We start from the raw sequence: 26,807 nt of genomic DNA, 5'->3' as shown, positions 1-26,807 counted from the left end.
CAAATTCCAACCTACTCAGAGTCCCCAGATTTAAACGAACCAAAATTGGAGGTAACAACTTCCAGGTGAAAGCAGCCCAACACTGGAACTCCCTGCCACCTATCTTGACACCACAAACCTATCCTCACTTTAGGCGTGATGCAGTGAATAAAGGAAATGACTGCTAAACCTCACCCTTGCTTGCCTTCCCTATGTACATTTTGTAAATTGCATCTTAATGTTTTTGCCTTGTTCTTGTACCTGTACATACCTGTAAATTACTGCACAGTATTGTATCCAAATTGAGAATATCCTTGTTTCTCCTGCGCCCTGATACCCCTGGGTCTGGCACGCATTACGAATGAATAAAACAAACAAACATGTCTTGTGGGCGCTTTACATGGTCCGATCTCCTTCTGTCCACTTGGTGTGCTCTGTCAATTTTCATGGCCTTCTCTTGCCCTTCGCGTGACCGACCTGCAAAGATTTCTTGCACGCACTCCCCCAGGTCTGTGCCTTCCACTTCTTCTTTGAGGTGTTTGATTTGAATATTGTCCCCCTTCGACGTAGTCTCCAGGTCCTCACATTTCTCTTCTACCATTCTTCTCTTCTCTTATACATCTCGGGGTCTTTTTCCAGAATATGTGTAGCTTGACCCTCTACTTCCATCACTCTGTGCCCCATGCTGTCAATATCCGTCATGTTCTCCCTCCTAAGTTTTCGAACTGTGAGGCGCTTCACATTCAGGAGAGAAGCACTCACCCACATCGGTGTGTGAAGAATTTGAGCACATCTTATTCACCGTTTAACACTTCTCTTCACCGGTTTTTCAGTGGAAGACTCATACTTCATCCACTTCGGCTTTGAGTTTCAAAATCCTTGAAAAGAAATCACAGTTGGGACCTGTGAATCCTGTCCGCATTTGTTCTAAAATCAAGGCCACACACGCCAAATAATAATAAATAATTAATAATTAGGCTTTTTATATAGCGCTACAAACCCTCAGGTATCTGAGCGCTGCTTATTATTACCCACGGTGTGTGGTGCTCATTTATCGAACTCGGAAGGATGAAAGGCTGAGTTTGGCCCCGCCGGGATTCGAACCTGCGTTAACAGGCTCTGCACGGGTGTCAAAGCGGGCGCTCTACTCGCTGTGCCAATAAACCACGAAAAGGAAATTTACCAATGAACAATTTCTGAAATTTGGGAGATCTATATAAATCAAGTCCTGAAGACGGGTCCGACGCATGCATTAAATAACTAGCTACTGAGCCTGTTTAACCATCTTTTGCCAGGACCCAGAAACACACTCTTTTGTGTCGACAAAGTCAAGGACAGAAAAATTAACAAAGTCAAGGATAGTGAATTGCATCTAGGTTTCATTTAATAATAGGATGTCACCTTATTTGTTTACTAACCTCACTACATCACCAGCATCTGACGAACGTGTTCAGTTAAAACCACTGGTCAAGACAATTGTTTTTCAGTATAGGTTCTCTTATGGAATGTTATGTGCATTTTTGTCTCTCCTGTTTTTAATATTTCTAAGTGTTTTGTATCCATGAATTAAAATATGTATTTCTCTATGTTTTCTGTCGCAAATAATTGACCGACATGAAAGGTAGCACGTTGTGCAACTAGACACACCTGGCACGTGTGTAGGCGGGTAGCTGTTTTTGTGGTATTCTTGTTGCATTATAGATTCATAGTAGTCCTTTGCCACACAGCCCCCTAAAAAGGGGACTCTGCAGCTCTAACTGCTTTATTTCACAATTGTAGGACCAGCCAACCCCTCATCACCCTTCCCAAGCGTATCCCGAGGCTATTCCCACCCGTGGTGCCAATGTCTTTGTGCATTGTGAAAGTTATCGGGTTGGAGCCTCTAAATGTTGCATCCGCTCAGCCTGCTATCTTGGCCAAGCCCCCCCCACTGAACCCATTTTTTACTTTGGCCTGCAAGTATTCCCTCACAATGCCTCTGCCCCTCACATTGCGCCTCGGCTATCCCTCAAAGGGGAGCTCATAAGTAAGCTGCCTTTTGGCTGCCTCTTGGGGAAATATCTGGCCAGTGTGAAGGAGGCCATCCCTATATTGCCCTAGGAGGGTCATTCTGAAATGTGCTAATAGGGGGATCTTTACTTCCTGATCGGTGACATTATTATATTGGATAGAGGAGACATTCCTGTACTGACTAATGCATGGCATTCTAATATTGGCTTCGTGACTGGGATTAGGCATGGACTTATGCATAGCTTTTCATTATGCAAACCAAACTCTTTCGCATTTGCCAATGATTTCTTTGATTGTTGGTGGTATGGTCAATTTGCCTTTTTTATAATTGTACCAAAAGCCTTTGAAAATCCGCTTTTTTTCTGTAGACATTTGCCTGCCACACTTAGTCCTACATGGATTCTGAGATGCACCGAAAAGGATAAAATGATCATAGACCATTGACCCTGCAAAAACCCAGTAGATCGAGCCCCACCCTTAGAATCCAGCACTTATATTCTGTTCCCTGGCTGATACAGTTATCCATTGGAAAAACTCGTTTGAGTTTAAGCCACCCAGACCATGCTGTAGGCTACAGCACTTTTATGTTCAGTTCCTCTTGCACCACACTCGCGCTATGTCAAGGCATGAGACATGGGAGCACATTTTAGTTTTGGCGCTCAGGGGGCACTGAAAGCGCAGCCATGAACACAATATATTTCTATGTCAAATCAATATGGGAGAGAGATGAGATGTGAAGCGGGGCAAACAGCCTGCGGGTGTTGTTTGATTATTCACCACCCTCCCACTGCCCTGGTCTTGCTAGTCGCTTTTGATTTTTCCCATCCACTACCGTCCCTCCCTTCCAAAACACATCCCATTGGCATCTAATTGAGTTAGCTTTATCACACAGTAATAATATATTTTTTTCTGTCAGGAGCCTGCCAATGTTATTTAAAAGCAGTCCTTGGAGAGTTAATGGCTTAAACACTGCTGCAAACGAAATGTCTTAACCAAGAGTGCCATCAGCCACTTGAATAATCATCAGTGTGTTTTCTAACATCTAAAGTCTTGTTAAAAACAAGAATAGACAAAACCAAGCGTTCTGGCAAAATAGCTGTTTGATAAGCATTTGCCAGGTGCTGATATATGACTAGGTACTCACATCATGTTCTAGCTGTCGCCACGTTATTGTCAGGCAGTACCATTATGACAGTGCCTGGACAATGCCTATCCCATCCCTAAACAAGATGCACAACTGTTGGCGTGGGCAATGATTTTTTGTTTAGCATTGATGGGAACCACTGGTATACTTTCTTGATTTTAAAACCTGCCAGTATTCACCTTTTGCAATTTACAGAACACTCCCTGCATTCCTCTCACATACTATGTTATCAAGGTGGGGGAAATTAGATTAGACATTCGTTTTTGTCAGATAAAAATGTATTGCTCACCTCACTGCGTGTGTCTCTGTAATAAAAAGGGGGGTCAACGAGTGGGGACAGTGGAAGAGACAGATGTAAAAACGGTGGTGTTGATGGGCTCAGGTTGGAAGTACCGGGTTTCTGTGTGACAGTCTGATTTCTGTAGCTTTAACGGAGACACTTGGAAGTATGTTATCCATAGGGAAGCTCTCAAGAACTTCTGGAGCATAGCATGTCAGTTCTAGTTAGCCACTGATGTGTAAGGGTGTTGGAGGGTTAAAGAGGAGAGCATATTCTTGTCTAGATTAGTGTTGATGCGCTAACGGCTATGCCTGTGGCAACCGTGTGTGGGGGAACTGTGTGTATAGCGTAAGGTGGTGAAATATCTTAGAGGGGAGACGGTCAGTTGGGGAATGAGTGCAGTAGTACTCACAAGGCAAATCAACCTGCAACCTTGCACGCCTACCACCGGCCTTTTGCAGACTAGACCTATTTCTCACATTGCCACTGTCAATCTCAGCGTGTCCAGCTCCAGGCCTAGGAGACTAGATCCATGTCGGACTTTCAGGATATTCCTCATTAACATTCATGTGATAAATTTGCATACAATGATTCTAAATCTCATGAATATTCATGAGGGATGATAACATGACAACCTGTCAGGTTGCTGGCCCTCAAGGCCTGGAGTTGGACAACCCTTCATCTCAATCTCACTCTGTCTCAGACAGATACATTGCGCGCCATGTACAACAAAACAATGACCTGCAAATTACCAGATGATGGCGATGGGGCAGTCTAGAAGCTCCACTCATTACCATAAGCCATATGCTGCAGTTTATAAACAACATGAACGTTTGGTTCAGGGCAAGGGCAACTTGAACTTTGAGGACCACAGTTAAGGTGTCACCTTCCTTAGCATGTTGTTTGGTGGGCTAAGTGACGCCTCAAACTTCACTCTACCATACTCACGTGCTGTTCTTAGAGGCCTGCTGGGCCAGTGCAGGCATTTGTCAGGAGTTCATCAGGAGGTCGTGGCAGGGTCAGAATCCCTGTTTGTTTCTCCAAGAGGTCTTCCCTACTGTCTCCCACAAGTCTTTAACTCCTCTTACGCTGTGCACAGACCCACAGACCAAAATGGCACCCCCCCACACCCTCAATGGCCACAAGTCACCAGTTGTGTAGGCAGCACAAGAACCTCAATTTTAGAGTGATTCTGCAACCTTGTCATGATTCTTTAAGATGAAATGAAGAGCAGAAAATTAGAAGGTGGAGTGTGGATGTCTTAAAGTCCCTCACAACACCGGGTCACTCCTAGGCCTTACAGGGGTACGCCAGATGCATGAAGGGGAAGCATGCTAGCAGTGAGAGAAAAAGGCATTTGGGCAGGGGGCAATAGTTTGGATAGTCCTATAACACTGAACTCTCACATGTGCATTCTCTATGACCTCTTGCTAGGAGAGCAAGGATCTCGGCCTATGCTCCTTAAACAGCTCTGGGCAGCAGCTAAATGACGAAACTAGGGCAAAAACAGGCATGCAGTATTCATAGAACTGTAAGGGCTGGCTTTCCAGGGGTATCTAGGGATGGTAATAGATTAGCATATGCAACAATATGCGAGATGTCCCCACAGGGGGACTCCTGGAGTCAGGAAGGTACCCCCTCACCCATTAACAGCTATATTGTACTACACAAAAGATGTGGGCTGCTTTCTGGGGGAGGGTGGTATGTGGTGGAGGGGTTGTGGTCTGGCCTTTACAACATTAGACAATTTGATATGGTTTCTGGAGTGGGAGTTGTAAGTGACTTCAATCCAACACTCCAACTAAGTCAATGCCTAGTCTGGGATGCTCAATGGGAGCCCTTATTTATATATATTTTTATGTCAAAGTTCTTAAATCTGGATGATGAACCCTTATATAACGCCCCTCTCTTTGAATCCCCCTGACCTCACTGAGTCAAGAAGTAGGTTTGTTTTGCAAATTAAAAGGTTTATTGGAAAAATTAAACAATTCATATATATATCACACTTTTATGAACAAAATAATATCTGATAGCACCCTTATGAATATAATAGTGGTCAACAATGGGTTATATTACAATAGCACACTCTCTTTAATCAAGGTAGCAGAGAATACTTTATATGGTTTTAAGGAAATGCAAGGTGGGAAAGAATGCAACACAGAAATAAACTTGGTATGATTTCAACAAGAGATAATATGATCACTTTTTCCCTTGTGACAACTCACTGCCCCCTTATGCAATAGGAAGAGATGGAAATGAGGACACACAGGTTTCAAGAATACAATTAATAATTCAGTTCAATTCCAGTTTCCCCCAGCACGCTTAGAGAGAACAGGTATGATTTAAAGCAGGCAGAGTCCTTTTAGATGTGATTGCAATGAAGTAGAAAATATGCTAAAAATTATTTTAATTCACTAAAGGAGATTCAGGGTAGGTGATAGTTACTTTAGATTGGTACAGGTCAACACTAGCAATGATTCACGAATGATTATCAGATTGAAAACGAAAGTCAGCAGTTGCAAGCAAAAGGACAGCTATTTTGACAGAACATGAAATGGAGCTAAATTGCAATTCGCGGCACTTTTTCGCGATTACGGAACAACTATAAGGAAGTGGAATGCTTTGGGTTTGTTGGAAAGCCTAGGTTCTTAGCTTTAAAATGACAGTTACATTTTGCTTCTAGGACGTACGGTTCAAAAGATACAGACGTTTTGTGGAGGTAGATTTTCAGACAGATGGTGCTTTTACAGATTTGAAATCGCAGGAGGGACACAAAATTCTAAATGCAGTTCTGAATAGGTTGAAATGGATGGGATAAGATTACTTTAGACTAAGAGATGACTATGCACAGTTCTAGAATAGATACTCACTCCTAGTTTTTGAATGCTATGGAAATGGGCCTTGTCACCGATCTGGTCAGGTTTGGACTTCACTCGCCACCGGATGATCTCTGGCACTGGTTCTGCTCACAGCACGGCCTCTGGTCTGCTATCGGCACTGCACAGCAGTTTGGTCTGGTCGGCCTCTTGAAGTGGATCTGACGGGTTCTGGATACAGCTCTGCTTTCTGGGTCTGGAGTCCTGGTTCTAGCACAGGGTTATCGGCCAGAATCAAACAGCATGGCCCGGCTGTTGAAGGTGAGAGCCCCTTCAAGTTTAGTGGCTAGAATCAGGTTGCTAGATTCTGAAGCTTACTGGGAAGAGTTCAGCTTGTGGATTAGGCCTCTGCTTCTCCAAGGTTGTAGAGTTTGGGTTCTAGAGCTTTGTTCAGGATCTATCTGGAGTCTAAGTTCTTCTGGATATTGTCCGGATCCGGTCCGGCAGAGTGCTGTGCAAGAAATCAGTTGAAGTGGAAAGTGAGTGTCCCTATCTGGGTCTCAGCAGTCTCTTTCTATGTGTTTTCTAAGTGGGTGTGGAGGCTGACTTTCTATGCCCAACCCACTAAGGATTTGATAGGTTAGAGGATTCTCTGTGACCTCACTGGAGAAAGGAGTAGTGAGTCAGAATGAGTCAGAGCGATGCTGCCATTTTACAATCTAGTGAACAAACTCCCCTTTGCTTTTACTTAGAAATCAATTTTTCATAACAAAACATGTTTCCCAGATACACAAGTTGTTGAGAATACATGTGTACATCACAAATTAATTAAGCTACATTCTGTTCCAACCCTGATTTTTCTAAGAGCTTTAGTTAAAAAATGACAACTGATTCGCGATTTTGGTGGGTTTCACAATATTGGACTTGCACTCAATTTTACACAGACCTACACACCCTCTCTGAGCATATTACTGTAAGTTATTATGTTTCTAGCATAAACACAGCAGCTACAATATTAATAATTACAGGGTTTGGTGTCAGAACATCGTACGGATTTCAGCTTAGTCTCAAACTGTGAGTGAATTTTTCATATTAAGAATCTCCAAGTTGTACGTTTCTGTCAGCTTGGAACACTTTGTAAATTGCAATTATATACAACATATATTTGCTCTCAATTGAATACACACAGCGGTTTGTCTCTGCCCCCAGAAGCTTGGCTGCCTCAGAGGTCACATGTTTTGTTTCTCCCAGAGCAGTGTTGTTCAGGCACACCCAAAATCAGCATATTCTAGCCAGTCCCAAAGCCCCCATTGTTCCTTCCTCCAGGCTGCAGGGAAAATCTCCTCCCTCTTAATCAACATGACCCTGTGATATCCTGCCTTCTGGTGTATAGGCCTGAGGTGTGAAGGGTTCTCATGGGAAAGCAAACCTTTTGAAGTCTGAACTGCATCAGGCTGCCTTCTAGTCACTTGCAACTTAGTTCCTTATAAAAAAAGATAACATTGTACACTTTAAAATAAGCAATATCTCCTTAAACCAAGTCTTTTTCCATATGAAATCACTGGGTGGCACTCTATATGGCATTTTAATGGAATTATCTTGCTTTGCATATTTAGCTTCTGAAATACAGCTCTCCTGTCAGAATTTAGATTGCCAGCGCCTGTCGGAGGCGAGCAACGGTACTGCACCCATTTTTGACAGCTGTTCATTTTTGAAAAGGGGATTTTACTTTGATGGCATAGGATTCTTGCTAATATTGTACAGATGTGGATTCTTGCAGTAGAGTAATATGGAACACCCCCCAAGAAGGTTGGATCTTTTTGGTGGTTTTGTGAGCCATGATTTTAGCAATTCTTGACACCAAATAAAACAGATTTTTGAACAGATATGTATTCCTTTGCAATCAGCATTGCTTTTTCCAAGTGGTTTCAGGCTACTGTGTGGGTATCCCATGGTGGTTTTAGGCAGTGATCTCCTGTGCTCACTGACATGGCAAAAGTAGATGGCAGCCTATCTTTCAGATTTTTACTGCGCATTTTTGGATGATTTCTGATGAGCAGCATGCTTTCCGGTGGCCAATCTAATGTTTCTGCTGCCAACGATGTTGTAGGGCCTGGATGCGTGGGTGAAAACATCCCACAGAGTCAGAGGTTTATGTTTGCATAATTTTACGGCTTGTCCCAAAAGACACAAAAAAGACATATGTTTTGGCCTAGTGGGCCCCTTTGGCTGCCTGGTATTTTTCAACCTTATTGTGACACGTGGACTCTTCATTAGGGGGATAGTTCTGCTGCCTAAAGCTTGACCATGTAACGTGGAGTGAATGCAGATTTGGGGATAGCTCTGCTGTCTAAACCTTACCCTGTAGGGTTCACTATGAGGGAATTTATAGGAATAGTTCTGCTGACTAATGCCTGACAATGCACGATGCAGGCTTTGCAATTTAGGGGGGTAGCTCTACTATACAAGACAGTATAGATATAGTATAGATACAGCTAGACCAGTATACCTCAATCTTGACCTGCAGCATGCCTTGCTGTTCCAGTACTAAATAATACCCAGCTCTGCCAGTATACCTTAGTACTTACCTGCAGCATCACACGTAGCAGATATTTTTGAGAATACATCTCAATCCTAGCCTTCAGAAAAAGTTGCTAGTTCAGTATTAATTAGTACATAGTTCTGCTAATAGTCCTAAATCCTGATCTGCAGCGTACATTACTGTTCCAGTACTAAGTAACACACAGCTCTCTCAAGACACCTCACCCCTGACCTTCACATCAGACAGCTGTCCTGGTCCTATGTTGCCCAACAGCTCTGCCGATGCGCCACAATTTTGTCCTTCAACCTCACATTCCTGTCGAAGTGGTAAGTAACACACAGCTCCACAGCTTCAATACACCACAATCCTGAAACGCATCATGGTAGACTAAGAGGCCATCATAGTCTATGGAGTGGTATGGGTTTTGCCTTGAGGGTGAACAGAGCCCAGGGTAGGTGATCCACCCAAATGTTCTGAGGTATGGCAACCATCCACTTGGCTAGTCTTCTGTCACCAACCCTTCATCCACTCACTATTTCTGCCCTCAGGGCTTGGCGCCCCATAAAGCTGCCTGGATTAACATCCCCCATGCACCACTTCAACACCCCTCTCCCCCACCATTCTGTAATGATGGTGGCTAAAGTAATCCCCTCTCCAATTGCCTCCGACTGCAGAAAATTTGCTGTATGCTGGTTGGCCCTTTCCAGTCACGACTGGAGTGAAAATCAGAAGGTACCATCTCAGGCAGGGAAATTCTCCCACGGGGCACCATCGGCAAGACCTAATGGCGCTTTTCTCCAAGGCAGGCATGCTATCATTTCTCTCCGTCACAAACTGCGTAACAATTTCACCTTATTAAATCTTTACAGGCAAAGCGAGTTGCAACATAATATTCTTATGCCGTTGGAGGTTCAACACTAAAATAAATTCACCCACCTGAGCCACGCACCTGAGGTAGGTCTGGCTGTAGTTGACTAGGCACTTAATACAAACGATTTTTGGTGTTCTGGTCTTTTTCCTATTTCTGAAACTCTATGTTCAGTTAGCTTTTTCTGATTTTCTGATTCTAGTTTCCATAGTTCTCAATTTCTAGAAAGATAAAGTGATCGTAATGATATGTTTCAATGCAGACAGAGCAGATGAGTCAGTTTGGAGTGGGAACCTTTTAAAAATAAGTTCCTCTCTTCCTTTCCATAACATTGTGGTACTCACAATGTAAAAAAGAAAAGAACATAAGGAAAACTGCTGTTCCCAGATGGCTGAAAACATGGATTGCAAGTTGGAAGTATTGCGCGATTGACAAACATTGGTGAGATTTCATGCCAACTAAACACACCACTTTTCAACACCCCTTCTCTTTTCTCTCCTCTCTGTAATACTGTTTTGGCCATAAGGTGACACATAAGCAATTTCCCAACATGATGGTGCCTCTGAAAAGCAAGAGTTGGCGAGCAGCCACTCACATGGAAGGCAATGTAACAGACCCCGCCAGAGACCCAATGGTCAGTCAGAGGAACCGCTCTGTAGAGATATCTGACAATGTTCTTGTTAGGACAGTCTGACTTTGTAATTTAATATGAAACCTCCGCATGGCCGGTTGCAAAGATGAGGCAATGTTTCGAAGTGGACAGATTCCTGATTGTAGCTCCAATAGATCTGGGTTCGTTTGACCACAATGTGTGAAAATGCGCAGTGGTGAAAATGGAACAAAAAACTTTTTGATTGTCTACACCATGGTACCTACCAACAAGTAAAATCTCATGTATGTAGCATGTTGGGAAGTATGCTGAACATTTCCCTTTTATTACATGGCTGCGGTAGCGGCCATGTAGTTATGGTTAAGTTGGTGTTTCCATAGGAAGAGCACTTTTTGGGCGCCTTATAACTTTGCTCCCCCTGGACTAATCCTCACCAAAGTTTGGTGAGGATTCGTCCAGGGGGGGAAAAGTTATAGGGGGGTCCCAAAACTTTTTTTTTTCCCATAGACTGAATGGGAAAAACTTTGCACACGGCTACAAACCGCTGGACGGATTTACACCAGATTTGCGGCAGGAGCGGCGGCCTGGTCCTGAAAGCGTGCTTTTACAAATTTGGTGTAAATCCGTCCAGTAGTTTTTTAAAAAATGATCAAAATGTAAGGCAAAAAAATGTGTGATATCTGTGTTCGCTTCGCGGACGGACTTCCCTATTCGCTCCACGGACAGCACCCTGATTGGCCCATGGCCTTGCCCATGGCCTTGCGTCACAACATGTGACGTGTTCGCTGATTGGACGGCGAGGGGCGTGGAGCGCGTCAGATTTTCTGTGGCGCCCGCCATCTTGTATTCGTACAGCGCGGTGAAACGTGGATAAAAAATTGTATTTAGTGCCCTGTGTTGGTGTGTAAGAGTGTTTGGGGAGGGTGGGGGAGTATGAGATAGGTTCAATGTTTTGTTTTTTTATGTGCTAGACGTTTTTGTTGCGTTCGATTTGTCTGCGGAGAACACGGCTGTTCTGACATTTTGTAAATAAACGAAATGGTGGGGCGTTTAGAGGACGGAGTATGTGTCATTTATGTTCGCAAGGAAGGTAAAAATGAGCTATGAAAACTCGCGGTGTACTTAATTGTTCGTAAATACACAAACTGGGGGTGTCCTCAGGACGGTGTCAGTATTGTAATCTGTCTAGTTGAATGTGTTCTAAGAACACATGCGGTGTCCCGAAATGGTTGCAATTACACAAAATGGGGGTGTTCTGAGAACGTTGTTTGTATTGTTCGTTGTCAGGGTGAAAGTGTTTTAAGACAACTCCTTTAGTCCGCTAATAGTACAATTTCCTATGGGCGTCAACCGACTTTTTGTCCACTAAAGAAACGATAAATCCGGCTGGTGTGTGCCGACATTATATGATAATCCTATGACTGGCGCTATTGACCTGTCTGACTTGCTTTTGCGACACTAAATCATATCTCCCGCCCCTAAGCCTGATATTATCAAAGCATTCATATTCCCCGCCTCTCTCTGTGACGTTACAGGGTGCGTCTTCAAACGCGCCCAGTCCTCTCCAGTCCTAAGTGACTTTACACAGAACCCAGAAGACAACACATATTATGTCACAACACAGCGCGCCACAATTCGGAATATGAAACAGTGATTTAAAAGCATACAGCAAGATTGTACATTTTGTAAAGTACATTTATTTGACATCAAATGTTTAGAGAATATTCAGCAATTTGCATTTGTCTTTGTTGTCGATCCGCAAAAGTTCATGTTGAGGCACGCAATGTTCCTTTGCGGTACAGAGGGTGTTAGATCAGCTTATAACTCAGTGCGCCACAATTCAGAATATGAAACTGTGGTTTAAAAGTAAACAGCAGGTTTGTACATTTGGTAAAGTACATTTATTTCACATGAAATGTTTAGTGAATATTCAGCGATTTGCTATTGTCTCTACTGTCGATCAGCAAACGTTTATTTGGAGCCACGCGTTGTTCCTTTGTGGTAGATAGGCTGCTGGTTTATGATAAAAGCAGTAAATGTTCGCTCTGATAATCGGAAGGTTACTCCAAAAACGAGCCATTAGACCACCCTATTGGTTGGTATGTTGTTTGTAGCCGCTAGTACTGCGTAAGGGCATATCGATCCTTGGCGATTGTCCCATCAAATGATGAGGGTCATGAAGTTGCATATTTGGACCTGCACCTGGCAGCTGAAGAACCCATCCGCTGGAGTCTGTAAATCTTGACATAGGCAAAATGGGGCCACATACCTGTTTTAAAAAACATAAATTAGTCTCACCAGCCGATCTTCATTAAAAATCATCATTTTATTTATTAGGGCGTGAAACTATTTGCTATCTAAGATAGTGCAACGGAGTATGTTAATAATAAAATAATAATATTTTCCCATTCATATAGCGCTAAGAACCGTGAGGTATCTAAGCGGTGCTTATTATTAACCACGGTGTGTGGTGCTCATTTATCGACCACGGAAGGATGAAAGGCTGAGTTTGGCCTTGCCGGGATTCGAACTTGCATTAGCAAGCTGTGCACGGATGTCAAAGCGAGCGTTGTACTTGCTGTGCCATTTGACAGGCTACAGTGAAGTGGCACAGCGAGTAGAGCGCTTGACCGCCTATAGACCGGTTAAATTATTTGTATTAACCCACCCTGTGTCGTCTGCATTTTTCAGAGCCCTCTAAACAACAGGGGATCAATTTGGCGGTGATAGTGCGCGGTAGAAAACATTATGCCACTTTCAACGAACAAGTTCAACTTGAGCGGTCTTTAATGCTACGCTATTGTAATTATATTTGGTATAAAATAATCTAAAGGGTTACTTACAGTACAATTGCAATTTCCATTGTCTACGAGTGGTGCAGTCCCAAAATACGACTCTGCGTGTGCCAACGATCTTTCGCATAGTGATATAATATATAAAAGTGGTTTCGTTTCATAAATTTCATCCTTATCTTCTCTTACGTTTTAGCAACACTCCTTCAAGAGAAGTCTTTCATCACAATCTCTGTCTGTCAAGGTCAAAACACAATACAACCTTATAGTCTGCTTCGTGAGCCTCTCTGGGGCCCGAGAAAAAAATGGAAGCAGCTGACCTTCACTGTGAACGAGCATAAATTCTTACTTTGCAACATTCTGTGTAAAGCCATGTGTAGAAGTTGGTTTTTGCACGCCATGTTTGTATATTTTTTGCGTGATATTAAAAAAGTTTGTTTAAAGGACGTTATGGTTTTAAGTACAGCCGAAAGACCCCTGAAAGTCGCAAGTTATGGTAAGCTATGAAAAACAACTCGCGCCACCACCGTGCACTGCTAAGACTAACACCCAGGACATCAAAGATGACATCGCAAATGTCATTGATGAAATCACTGATGACATCACATGTGTATGTACTTTTCATGGAATTTGTGTACTAGGGACTTTTACTATAATGTTGCAAAAAAAGTGTCAAGGATATTGCAATAAATATCATACCGTTATTAGTGCTTTGAACGATGCATTGATATAAATAGCATTGTATTATGGGATTCTATCTAGTATACTGAGCTACTAATGGAGAAACATAGAATTGTGTGCAGAGTACAAGATGAAAGTATAATATTTGTAATGTTAATATGTTGAATGATGAAATGATAATTGTCCTGAAATGTTCGAAAATTCACAAAATGGGGGTGTTCTGAGGACGTTATTCGTATTGTGTGATTTCTTAGCTGTATGCAATGAGGGAATGGCACAGAGAGTAAAGTGGATGCCGTCCGCGGACACCGCGGCTGTTCGTGGACAGGGCGTGCTACATCCGGGTTTTTCCAGGAAATCCAACATGGAAAGAAGACTGTACGGATCAGCCAATCAGATGTCGAGGTTGTGGATTTGTGTTGAAAGAGACTGTGTGTGGTGAAGATGGCAGAAGTGGAGAAAGTCAGGGTGTTGGTGCTCGGAGATATGTTTGTGCATGGTTTACAGCAGTACGCTGAATGCAGGCATGTTGCAAAGAACTTTGATGTGAAAGGAGTGGAGGTGGTGTGGAGCACTGTGCCTGATTGCAATGTACAGGGAATTGTACAAGTTTGTGAGGATATGGCCACGATGAGCAGTCCGCATGTGGTAGTTTTGCACTATAGTGCTTTCCATTTGGGCAACGTCAGTGCCCCTACTTTGTTGGCTAATTTGGAACGCTTGGTTCAAGCCGTAATGAAGATCCTTCCAAATGCGAAAGTAATTTTTTCTGGATTACTACCTAGGGCAATATGGGACAATAGTTCAGTTTTTTGTCCTCAGCAAAACATTGCTAGGTGTGTCATCAGCCGAGGCATGTGTGCCTTTATGCTTAGAGCTGGTATGTTCTTCTGTAACAATGAGAATATTGATGCCAGTAATGCTGTTAATTTTAAAGAAGATCTTTTACGGGAAATGCCTTTCTATTTTGGAATGTAAGGCTTGCTTTGGAGACGGTTATGTAAAGATTTTAGGAGTAAAGTAAGAAAAAAAAACAAGAAAAAAAATACAAAATAACAGGTGTCTGTCAAGCATCTGTAAAAAAAAAATAAAAACGGCTCTTTTCGGAGCCAACTTCAAAGGGGAAATGGGGCACAATATTTAAATTTACATTCACCACGCTCAGATTTTCGATATGTCCGCGGACATGGCGGTAGTCCGCGGACATGAACATCACTACGAGGGTGTTAGTATGTTCTATGTTACATGTATATGAAGTCAGGGATATTATGGTTAAGTTGTGCTACTAAAAACCTATGAAATTCAGTGAAAAAACATTGTTAAAGGGACGTTATGGTTAAGTTGCGCTATTAAAAAGCTATGAAATTCAGTGAAAAAACTTTGTTAAAGGGACGTTATGGTTCAAAGTAAAACCGAAAAACCCCTGAAATTCGGCAGTTATGGTAAGATAAGCAACCATAACTCGCGCCGCCACTGTGCACTGCTAACACTAACACCCAGGACATCAAAGATGACATCACAAATGTCTGGGTGTTAGTGTTAGAAGTGCACGGTGGCGGCGCGAGTTATGGTTGCTTATCCTACCATAACTGCCGAATTTCAGGGGTTTTTCGATTTTACTTTAAACCATGACGTCCCTTTAACCAAGTTTTTTCACTGATATATATATATATATATATATATATATATATATATATATATATATATATATAAGAGATATATGCAATATCAAATGTGGGTGTTCAGCAGCACTATTCACCAATATGTAGTCAGCAGACAGAATAAAAAATTGCCTTGTCTGCTCAAAAAAGCAAATTATTCATTTTAAATCTGAGAATGGCCAATTCCAAGAAGTAATGACATTTTGAGAGCCAAAATGGTGTTTATTCAAAGCAAAAAGCTATTTTAAAAAGAGGCAATGATGTAATTGTATTACCAAAGTAAACAATGTTTTAAAATGACAATGTTAAAGTCTAACGATCACTCCAGTAGATACTGTAGACATAAAATGAACCTTGCACTGTCTTGCTGAGCAAAGTAGATTATTCAAAGTTAGAACGATCAGAAGATTTATTTGCATTGATTTTATTTAGTTTTCTTGAAAGACTTTATTTAAGAAATGGTAAGAAATGATAGGTTATCATTCCATGAGAAACAGACTGGTTCATTCACATTGTACTACTTGGAAATACCCTTCCCAGAAATGGAAGGGGACAAATAATATCAATGAGCATTCCTGGCTGGGTTACACAAAATCCAAAACCCAAAATGGCCAAAGATTTTTATATTTCGCAGGTATGATTGTGATAAAAGGCACATATGCATGAATCACTAGGCATATAATGCACACTTGGTTTGGTGTTACTTTCATTTTCACAACACTGACCCCAACAGAACAGTGTCTATAACGGAAAAGCATATATACTAATTCGCGGAGCCTCAGGATGTGAGGGTACATTGGTCTGTATTGAGTTGGGTGGAGGGGCTTCTCATTTACCTAGCACAGGGCCAATAATGTGTGATAAATCCTGGATCAGGGTAAATCCAACCGATTGCCAGCGCTAATCCTGGCCAAATTACCAATGGTTCCGATGTAGGTTCCCGAATGGAAGGCATTCAGTGAATTTCTGCATTTCACCATAGCTCGTTAGCAATGTTATGGTAAGGATATGATGTGTCATGCACAGGTGATGGATCTAGACAGAAAATACTGATGCACTTTAGGGTTCCAGGTTCAGGCGTGTCTCCACAATTTCTTATACAATCATTTCTAAGTACCCTCATTTAGTTATTTTAAATACTGGGGAAACACAGATTCATCTTCAAAATGTGTTTTGAGGATCAACTGCCTGGTGCAGTGTCTCATGCTCTCTCAGGTCTGGGAGTGCATACCAACAAACAAAAAAATCAGGGATTTCAAAAAACCCTTACCCCCAACGTGGCAGTGTGGCGTAAAACAAGTAACAATACGTGCATCATCAGGACCTCGGTCCATAGAGGATATTGATGGAGCCTTGTTGGCATGCAAGTCTCGCCGGGAAGCATTCTGTCTTGTTGCTCGACTCCGGCTTGCAAGAGAGGGTGTAGATTTGCCGCCGTGGTATCCTTGCAGTGGCAGGTTCAGTCATCCGTTCTCACATATAGCTATTGTTGCACCACTCTGTATCACAAAGAGAGAAAATGTCCATGTCACGCAATGAATGGAGATTTGGGCTCTTAAATACAGGGTTCAGTCCCACGTTCAAGCTGACGCTTGACCTTTTCGGGGTGCACCAAACGGGTTCTTTGTTCCCAGCAGCAGTAAACAATGTCAGCTACATATATCACCATGGGGAGCTTGCACTGGTTGGGCGAGTTTGTCATCTAGGGCAGGCAGAACATGGGGTTACATGTTCTTTGTAGTCAAGAAGAGTACTCGGATCATCCTCCCCCCATATTCTGAACACATATGGCTCATCCATTGGTGGAACCCACCATCAATAATTTCATAGATGGAAGGTTTCACATTTAGCTTGGTCTCTCTTCAGATCGTTACACTGCCCCAGACCTGTGTCTTCACCTTCTAGTAATAAAGTGTGAGGGGTGGTCGTGGTTTCGAGTGTTTGCCCTATGTGGCTATGGGCACTTCCCAGGTGATCAGATTAAAGTTGGATAATTCTTGAATGTTCCCTCTCCATTCGGACCTCAATACAAGACTGTGTGTTTAGAAACATCCAGAGTTGAGGTTGTAAACTATTCGTAGACCATGAGCTCCCTGCTTCGCATCGAGCTCTTGCTATGCCTTCTGCCATTGGGTTGGTGCTTCCAAGCTGCCAGGTTTGAGGGTTTTTATCTGGCAGCTGGGAATCCTCTCAGGTGGAAATTAATGCTGGGACATCATCAGTGCTACTGGATTCATTAATTATTCTAGCCAAGCTAGCCTAGGTATACGCTGCCAGCTGAAAGCTGGAGGGGGTCTATCCTGGGAGAACCTTTGACTCAGGTGTTTTGTACCAGGGTTCATTGGAGAAGGAGGACTCGCCGAGGTTTGACAGAACTCACAGTATCTTTGTGCTTGAGTTTCTGCACTATTCTTTTGGAGGGCAGTGATGCTATTTCCTTTGGTTAGGTGATCATAACACCTACACCTTCAGGAATCCGGCTGGGATTAATATAAACACTAACCAGTGGTGTATGGTAGTCGCTTTTTGTGAACAAGACTGATTGCGGTTGTCCGCAATTAGAGCATTGGCCCATCCAAACAGTTAAAAGTGTCCTTTGATGGTTGTCAGGCTGCAGGCAATAAACCCAGATTCTCCAGATTCCTTTCTCTCATCCATTGGACACCATGTTTGTTTCTGCTTAATCTCCAAGGCAATAGGATAAGTAGGCTTCCCGGTTTCTAAGTTCTCTTGCACCATTGCAAAAGGCTGGGGTGGTCGTTCAGTATTGGGGTGGGCGTTCTGTCATAGTTGGTATGGAAAGGTAAGTTAGGAGAAAAAAGGGAAAAGAGAAACAATAAGATGGGTAACAGGGGGCAAGGGAAATGGTGGAAGGGGAAGGGCAACACGTTTATTGGCATGGATTCCCCTATTAAAAAATAACTAAAATAAAGAAATAAAGTAACCTTTGCTAATTATGAGGGAGTTTCTGAAAACAGGGTGGTCGAAAGAAATGACATAGACCCATAAATTGACTCCCTCTCTAATCTTTCTGGTCTGGAAGAACATTTCCAAAATTCATGCTTTTTGGGATTTCATACTAATTTATATACAGGTGTTGGATTGGGTATTGCTTATGTGTCTTCTTTCACCCTTCTAACGTATAATTACGCGGCTTGAAGAATCAGAGTTTCTGTATTCTGGGTTTGCATTCAGGGTTTTGCCCAATGCTATGTTGCTCTATTAGACATCCACACGTGAAATCTATTTCTCTCAATTGCCATTTTATTTCCAGTTGCTTCTACCCTGGAGATATTCCATAGCATGAGTTACATCTAAAGTATGCTATTGGTGTTAATGACTGTGAACGGAAAGAAGTGAACATGGAGGAGTGCAAGGAAAAAGGACAGACGGAGGGGCTGCCGAAGTTGGAACATCGTGGTAGCGAAGGGAGACAATGTGAGAGCCCGCTCAGTGCGAAACACCGAAAGAGGGAAAAACAACGATGTCTCTGGCTTCCTGGGGCTAAACAACATGAGGCTGACGGCAGCGAGACACCTGGAGCTGAGGTCACAGGAGACCCGAATGAGAATGCCCCAGCAGTACCCGCTCCCCTGTTTTCTACATATCTCTTGGACATCATTCCTGATAAATGAGAGGAAAGGACCAAGGGTAACAGTGCCGTACGCACTCACGCGTCCCCTCCAGCTGCATACCACGCAGTTCGCCTTCTAACACAGAAGGAAAATGCAACAGACATTAACGAAACAGTAACTTTTCCCCGGTTCCCCACTAATCACTCACCTTCCTTGTTGAGCTGCAGCGCTCCGGGAGCCTTGGCGGTGCCAGCTTGCTTGGAGACGGGGGTTCCCCACATTTTTCCGGCAGTGACGGGTAAGGCGGTGTGGCAACCTTCGATCAAAGAGAAAGGGGGCGGCGCTTATGGGGATATTTATAGAGAAACAGAACATAGTCTTCCTGATTGGTCCAGCCGACTCCAGCCCCTATATAAGGGTGAAACGAATGACGGGCTGTGTGTGTTTTTCCCAATCTCTTGCAGAATATCGGAGAAGAGAGAGAGAGAGCTACCCCCGAGACGCTCTGGGCATTCAAAGACTAGCCGTCACCTTTGCAAGGCTCATCCTTACTACAGACAAAAGAAGAAAGCTATATTGGAACCCTGAGCTATATTATCTTTTTTCTTCCTGAATAAAGGCTGTTATAGTTTCATATCCCTGGCTGCCTGCTTCCTCCTGACAGAACTGGATTATTGCTTTGCCAATGTTGTGTGCAGCATTTTATTGAATATGTATATTGATGAGGACCTATTTTGTTTAGAATCTATGATGTTGGGGCACAGCTCAGCTGTTTACTTCGTGAATGGATGCTTGCTTAACTGGGTTGTCTGACCATTGGTTGATGTTGTTCAAAGTATTTCGCTGACAAAGCTCTGAGTGATCTCATTAGGTGGTAGGGGTTGATGTGTCAGGAAAGGTATTTGGCTGGCTCATTTGAAACCCAGAATTTTGAACTGTCATCTTTTCAAATCCGGAGCCAATGGAGAGATTGAGTGCCGAGGACTGCATTCTCAAATACTGAGGCCCAAAATCAATCTCGGTCTGTTTCTGCACCTATTACGAATAATTTTGAATGCCACTGCAGACACCATTACAATAATCGAAGGCATGAAAATAAATATGGCCTCTCTAGTCATTGGCCACTTTATGGAATGCAAGGATCTTTTTCAAGATGTGGAGTTGGAATTAGCTTTTTATGATCTGTTGAAGTAGAATCACCAAAGGAAAGCCTTTGAATGATATAATGTTAAGAAGAGCCAAAGATGAGGAGTTGTGTTTTACCACCACTAAGGCAAAGTGAGTAGCACTAGGGCTTAAGTGGGCCAGGGATAGATGCAGCAGCACCCGGATAGTTTCCTAAAACTGCTTCTGAGCAGGGATGCTGCTCGGGCTATCTGAGTCCCCAATTAATACATGTAAATGAGCTGAAGGACAGTTGCGGCAGTGGTTATATACTGAGTGAGACAGTGAATGATGTATAGAAAGATATTAGAGACCAGTGACTCAAAATACAGGGTCAGGGTCAGGGTCTCATGATGTATTGTTTGGGGCAGGAGTCCTTTGCCTTTGCCTATGTTGCCTGCCGCCCCTGTAGGCCACACCAAGCGCTATTTAAGCCATGTGCCAACACTTAGGCCACACCCCCTTGTTAGACCCCTCCCCTGATTTCTCATCTCACTTATTCATTCAAATTTGTACAGCGCGCAACAGCCCGCAGGCATCATGGTGCTTGTTACAGAGAGTGAGACGGAGCTTAGTTACGTTGTAAGCAGACATACATATTGTACATTTTATATAAAAGCAGTTTATATAAAAACAATTTGCATAGGAAATGGTGATGTGGTGGATAAAAGGAGGGAAGGTAGGTTGTTAGTTGAATAGGGAAGTTTTCAGGTTTTTACGAAAGGCGATGAGAGAAGTTTCTGCTCTGAGAGGGGTGGGCAGTGCATTCCAAAGCATCGGGGCTAAATATGGGAAGCCTATCCCTCCTGCTTTAGCCCTGTTGATGTGCGGGATAGTGAGTTGATTGGTGTAGCAAGTTCTGGTGGGCCGAGCTGAGATTGTTCTGGAGAGTGTGTCTGAAAGGTAGGAGGGTGCGGTAAGGTTAAGGCACTTGTGTGTGGTAGTGAGGATTTTAAAGGTGGTGCTATCTTTGACTGTGAGCCAGTGAGCTGCCTGCCTCGCATTAGTGCTGTGAACTCTTCGTGGGATACTTAGAGCTGCTCTTAAGGAGTTATTTTGGCTGATTTGGAGTCTGTTTATGTTTTTTTAGAGGTGCCTGCTAGGAGAGCGTTGCAATTGTCAAGCTTAGCACCTATGGTGGCTCTGGCTATTGAGAGACAGTTGTCCTTAGTTAGAAAGGGTTTTATGGCATTAATGACTTTGGTACTTAAGGCAGAGGCAGAGTCAATGGCACTGATTTGCTTGTTCATGGATAATGAGGCATCAATGTGAACCCCACGTGTCTTTACAGAAGATAGTACTGGGATGATGCAGTTGTCAATGCTAAAGTTAGAATAGGGATGATCTAACTGAGCTAGAGTGTTTTTTTGGCCAAGAATAAGAATCTCTGTTTTATCTCCGTTGAGGCATAATCCATGTATGGCCATCCATGCCTGGATTAAAGCATTGCTTTTGTCTATTATCCAGCCATGAATACTTACTATGCCCTAAAATAGAAAGATCACATTTGAATTTGTGGTTTCCACTTCTAGCCCTCCAGAGCCACAACCAGGCTAGCTTTTCAGTATAACCCTGGGCTATGAAAACATCCATTTAGATCTACTGCATTAAAATTGGTTTTGTTGGATATCCTGATAACAGGAAGTGCATTCACAGACTCATTTTGATGGGGTGTCAAAATTGCATGGATCGGAAAACCCCCACAGAAATTCTAACCCAACTTGTTATTCAACAAAGGTAGCAGGCACCCCTCTCTCGGAAGAACAAGGCATGATAACCTGTTCAGTGGTTGTAAACCACATTGAGAGACAAAGCTTCACCTCACTGATGAGGCCTAACAAGGCTGAAACACGTGTATGGGGTTGCTTTTGGTACTCTTGTTCAGAGAGGAATTGCCATAGCATTTCGGTGCTGGACTGCTCATGTGGGCGGGACAAAGACTGATATGCAAATGGATATTTCCCTTCTGTGAAAGGTACAGTGAGCAAAAAGCGTGTGCTGCAAACTCTCATCTCAGAACTGGTTATCATGCCATGTTCTTTCTGGAGAGGAGCGCCTGCTACCTTTTTTTAAATATTTGCAAGGAACTTGTGGTTGGTCACCCTGAGTTACCTGGGGGCAACCAGACGTGGACTCCCTGCTCACTGTGCTCAGAGAGACAAAGCTTCACCTCACTGATGAGGTCCACCAAGGCTGAAACACGTGTATGGGGTTGCTTTTGGTACTCTTGTTCAGAGAGGAATTGCCATAGCATTTCGGTGCTGGACTGCTCATGTGGCCGGGACAAAGACTGATATGCAAATGGATATTTCCCATCTGTGAAAGGTACAGTGAGCAAAAAGCATGTGCTGCAAACTCTCAACTCAGAACTGGTTATCATGCCATGTTCTTTCTGGAGAGGAGCACCTGCTACCTTTTTTTAAATACCCACTTGTTATTGTTCAGCTCTGTGCAATTTCTTTTTGGATTTCTCTAATGGAATGGGCACGGCCAAGCGATACACTCTGCATGTTTCCCGGCTTCATTAGGGTAAATAGACAGCTTCTAACCCCATATCCTATTTGGATGCAGATGCAGGTGGAGAAGATCTGCATACATTTCTGCCTGCATTTTACACCTGTACAAAGAGGAGAAAGTGGTAGAATTATTTGTAATGATGGCACGTACACTAAGTTTACCTCGCCCTTGCAAAACGGAAAACCATCATCTTGAATGGCAAACAGGATAAACAGATGATGGAGTTTACGCCCTGATGAAGGACTCGTCACAGTCAGAAACGCGTTGGCACTTTACGCATATGCATTCATGATCAACTGAATAAATACAATTTATAGAAAGAAGCATTATTGGAAGATTTCTGATGGGCATCATTGGATATCAACAAACATCCTCAAAGTCTTAAGAATACCAGTTAGTGGTTCTTAGGGAGTGCAGCCCATAGCGATGGCTAGGCAACCTTGGTCCAGTTTTTGCAGTTATATTCTTTTGCCCAGCACGGGGCACGATTTTGTTTGCACCCCACTCACACAATCTTGAATAATACTAAAACATTTTGAAACAAGTCATTTTGAATAATTCAGGAACAAGCAGATGTGCCCACTCACCTACTATACACGTACGTGGTGGCTGCCATTAACTCTAATTTCCTGGCCAGAAGCTAAGAAGCACAGGGGTCGCTCATAGTTGTAGATCAGGAAATTGCCCAAATCTAACAGAGCGGCCGATGAAAGCGAACTTGTGGCATAGGTGGTCTGCTCTAGTAGATCCAAAGGACAAGTCACAAAAATGAGCACCTTAACACGCAAGCAGCACAAATGTGGAATACACTAACGTGCGCGCATGCATGCGTGCGTATATATACACATAATCGATCAATATGCTGTTAGTAATAGATCTTCATTAGATTTCGGGATCAGATCCCACAGAATGACATCGCTCCTCAGCCCGCTCGAGATATGCGGGCCATCCTGATTCAGGTTAGCCACTGGCTTCATTTACTTGCCAAGTACACTGTCTTGTCAGCAGGAGTCCATACTTTCAGGGACAGTACGCAGACATCCAGTCCAATTCTTTCATCTTCTTATCACACAGGTCTTCTAGTCATTCCCTCACAAGAGCAATTTTCTCCTCCTCAATGGCAAGCTTCAACTCTCCATTTTCCACTTGTTTGTAGAGAATGTGGAGGCTACCATAGTTGGGGATGGCAACAAGTTAAGGCAATGTGTCATCCTCACCAGTAGCACTCCCCCAACACCCCCGTCCTCAACTCCTGCGTCTAGACTTAATAGATCCCTCAACTCTCTTGGCCTTGTTGTCACTTCTTTATGCATCTCCCTCCTCAATGTTCCCAAAGCTGGTTTCATCTCAGAGAAGAGCCATGGGCCAGGTCATGTGACCCCCAGTGTCATTTGTGAAGTCTGTCACATTTTCCTTAGACACAGCACAGATCCAGCTGCCCACTGAGAACAAGAGCTCTACATGCTGAGCCTGGGAATTGGAAAGGTTTATTGTCTTTAGCCCTGGCATTTGTTGAAGCAAATACTGAGGTAAGTAGTGCTGGGATTGTACTTAGACATGAGATACTCGCATGCCTAGTTCACACAGATCTTCCCCAGAATTCTTTAGTACTTAGTCTTGTTTGGGATGAGAGTGGTAAATTAGGATCGCAGATAGCATGGATTATGTCTGTGGAATTAATATCTTTGCCCACAGATAAATATCTAAAACCTTTTAAAAGAATGTTTGGATTTTGGAACTTCCAATGTTTTGACACTTGGTTATGAAGTTCTCTTTTTCCCAGGGTGATTTGCCCCGCTGGCTCTCCTTCACACAGACACAGTATACACTTGAGCTAGGAGGGCAGGTGGTTCCACACCTAGAACTTTCACAGGCAGAATTGATCAGAGCCCCAATCGTATGATAGATTTCCAGGGTTCACATTGTGATCATTTACATTATAAACTTTGATGGTTACAGTGTCCACCTAGTGAAGAAGAGCTTGCACATGGCCGCATGGTGATGTGATCTAGCGCTCAACCAAACATTTAAATAAGTACATATTTTCTGTGAAGGAAGCCTCCTCTGCTGCTGCCAAGGCTCTAATGGCTCTCTGTGTGTGAGGGAAGCCTGCTCTGCTGCTACCAAGGCTGTAATGGTTCTCTGTGTGTAAGCGAAGCCTGCTCTGCTGTTGCCAAGGCTGTAATGGCTTTCTGTGTGTGAAGGAAGCCTGCTCTGCTGTTGCCAAGGCTGTAATGGTTCTCTGGGTGTGAAGGAAGCCTGCTCTGCTGCTACCAAGGCTGTAATGGCTCTCTGTGTGTGAGGGGAGCCTGCTCTGCTGCTACCAAGGCTGTAATGGCTCTCTGTGTGTGAAGGAAGCCTGCTCTGCTAGTACCCAGGCAGTAATGGTTCTTTGTGTGTGAAGGAAACCTGCTCTGCTGCTGCCAAGGCTGTAATGGTTCTCTGTGTGTGAAGGAAGCCTGCTCTGCTACTGCCAAGGCTCTATTGGTTCTCTGTGTGTGAAGGAAGCTTGCTCTACTGCTACCAAGGCAGTGATAGTTCTTTGTGCGTGAAGGAAGCCTCCTCTGCTACTGCCAAGGCTCTAATGGTTCTCTGTGTGTGAAGGAAGTTTGCTCTACTGCTACCAAGGCAGTGATAGTTCTTTGTGCGTGAAAGAAGCCTGCTCTACTGCTACCAAAGCAGTAATGGCTCTCTGTGTGTGAAGGAAGCTTGCTCTACTGCTACCAAGGCTGTATTGGTTATCTGTGTGAACTATGAAGGAAGCTTGCTCTGCTGCTGCCTAGACTGTGAGTGTTCCGTGAGTGAGCGAAGCTTGCAGTGCTGCTGTCCATGTTGCACCAGTTCTCTGTGTGTAAGGGACGCTTACACTGGTGTCCCCTAAGCTGCACCTCATCTATTCACATGAGGGAAACTTTCACTGTTCACATTCAAGCTGTAACTCGTCTGGGTGCACGAGAGAAACCCTCACTGCTGCTGCTCGAGCTGCAACCGTTCTGTGTGTGGAAGATGCGTGCACTGCTGCGTTCCAGGTTGAACCTTTTCCGCATTAGCCAGAGAAGCTTGCACTGCTGCCAGCTCTCTGTCGTACCCATATTCAATGTGTGTATGTGCATATAGGTTCCACTGCTGCTACCTATGTCTATTGCTACCTATGTGAGTAGGAAACTGCAGTGCCATAGTGCATGTTTCATTTGTTCTTTGTGCGTCTGGGAAGCCGGCATAGCTGTCCCTAACCTGCACCTTGTCTGTGTCTACGAGGAAAACTGCACTGTTGCCACCATAGCTGTACCTGGCCTTGCTGTGTGAGCGATGCTTGCACTGCAACCATCAGAGCAGCACCTGGTGTGTATGTGTGGAGCTTGCACTTCTGCTGTCTCTTCCGAGGGCGGCCTACATACGATCTTGATAGCTGTTTCAATAGACTCCTTTTTTTCTTTCAGTTGCCATCAAGGAACAGGACCCTAAGCCCCGAAACCGGAAGCACTTGACCAGCGGCCGTCGGAAGGGGATGCCATCTTTTCTAAACATCGACACCACAGGTAACCTCCACACACTTACTGACCAACCACTGACATCAGGAGCAATCTTGACACCAGGCTTGAGTGTTTCCAGCTGGTTTAGAGGATGGGCACATCAATTTGTCCACCAATGCCCGACAGACACACTTCCGCCTCCATCACTTTATTGCAAACTCCTTTTTCTAGACTGCCCAGCCAGACCTGTTATAAACACTGGAATATCCAGCAGTATCTACCATGGTCTTCCCATGAGATTTACTTGTTATAAATGCTGGAATACCCAGCAGAATCTACCTTGATCTTCCTATTATATTTCCGTGGTAAACACGCTGGAATATCCGGCTGTATCTACCTTGGTATTCCCATGAGATTTCCCTGTTATAAACGCTGGAATATCCTTCTATATCTACTTTGGTCTTCCCATGAGAATTCCCCGTTATAAACGATGGAATATCCTGCTGTATCTACCTTGGTCTTCCCATGAGATGTCCCTGTTATAAAAACTTGATTATCCTGCAAAATCTAGTATGGTCTTCTCATGAGATTTCCCTTTTTATAAATGCTGGAATATCCTGCAGTATATACCCTGGTGTTCCCATGAGATTTCCCTGTTATGAACGCTGGAATATCCTGCAGTATCAATCATGGTC

At 43.6% G+C, this 26,807-nt stretch overlaps 1 protein-coding gene across 1 annotated transcript in view; it reads left to right on the top strand.

Annotated features, from left to right (window-relative positions):
* The window catches only part of CILP2 (cartilage intermediate layer protein 2), a 246,031-nt gene that overhangs the window by 14,846 nt on the left and 204,378 nt on the right, over positions 1-26,807 (top strand). The window contains exon 2 of the mRNA XM_069649049.1: positions 26,080-26,178. Coding sequence (XP_069505150.1) covers positions 26,080-26,178 — 99 coding nt within the window. The remainder of the gene's footprint in view (positions 1-26,079; positions 26,179-26,807) is intronic.

This window comes from Ambystoma mexicanum, chromosome 1p (genome assembly GCF_040938575.1).
Source record: "Ambystoma mexicanum isolate Mex_15411 chromosome 1p, UKY_AmexF1_1, whole genome shotgun sequence".
Lineage (NCBI taxonomy): Eukaryota > Metazoa > Chordata > Amphibia > Caudata > Ambystomatidae > Ambystoma > Ambystoma mexicanum.
The sequence above is the reverse complement of the archived record's forward strand: the minus strand, read 5'-3'. Positions and strand labels throughout refer to the sequence as shown.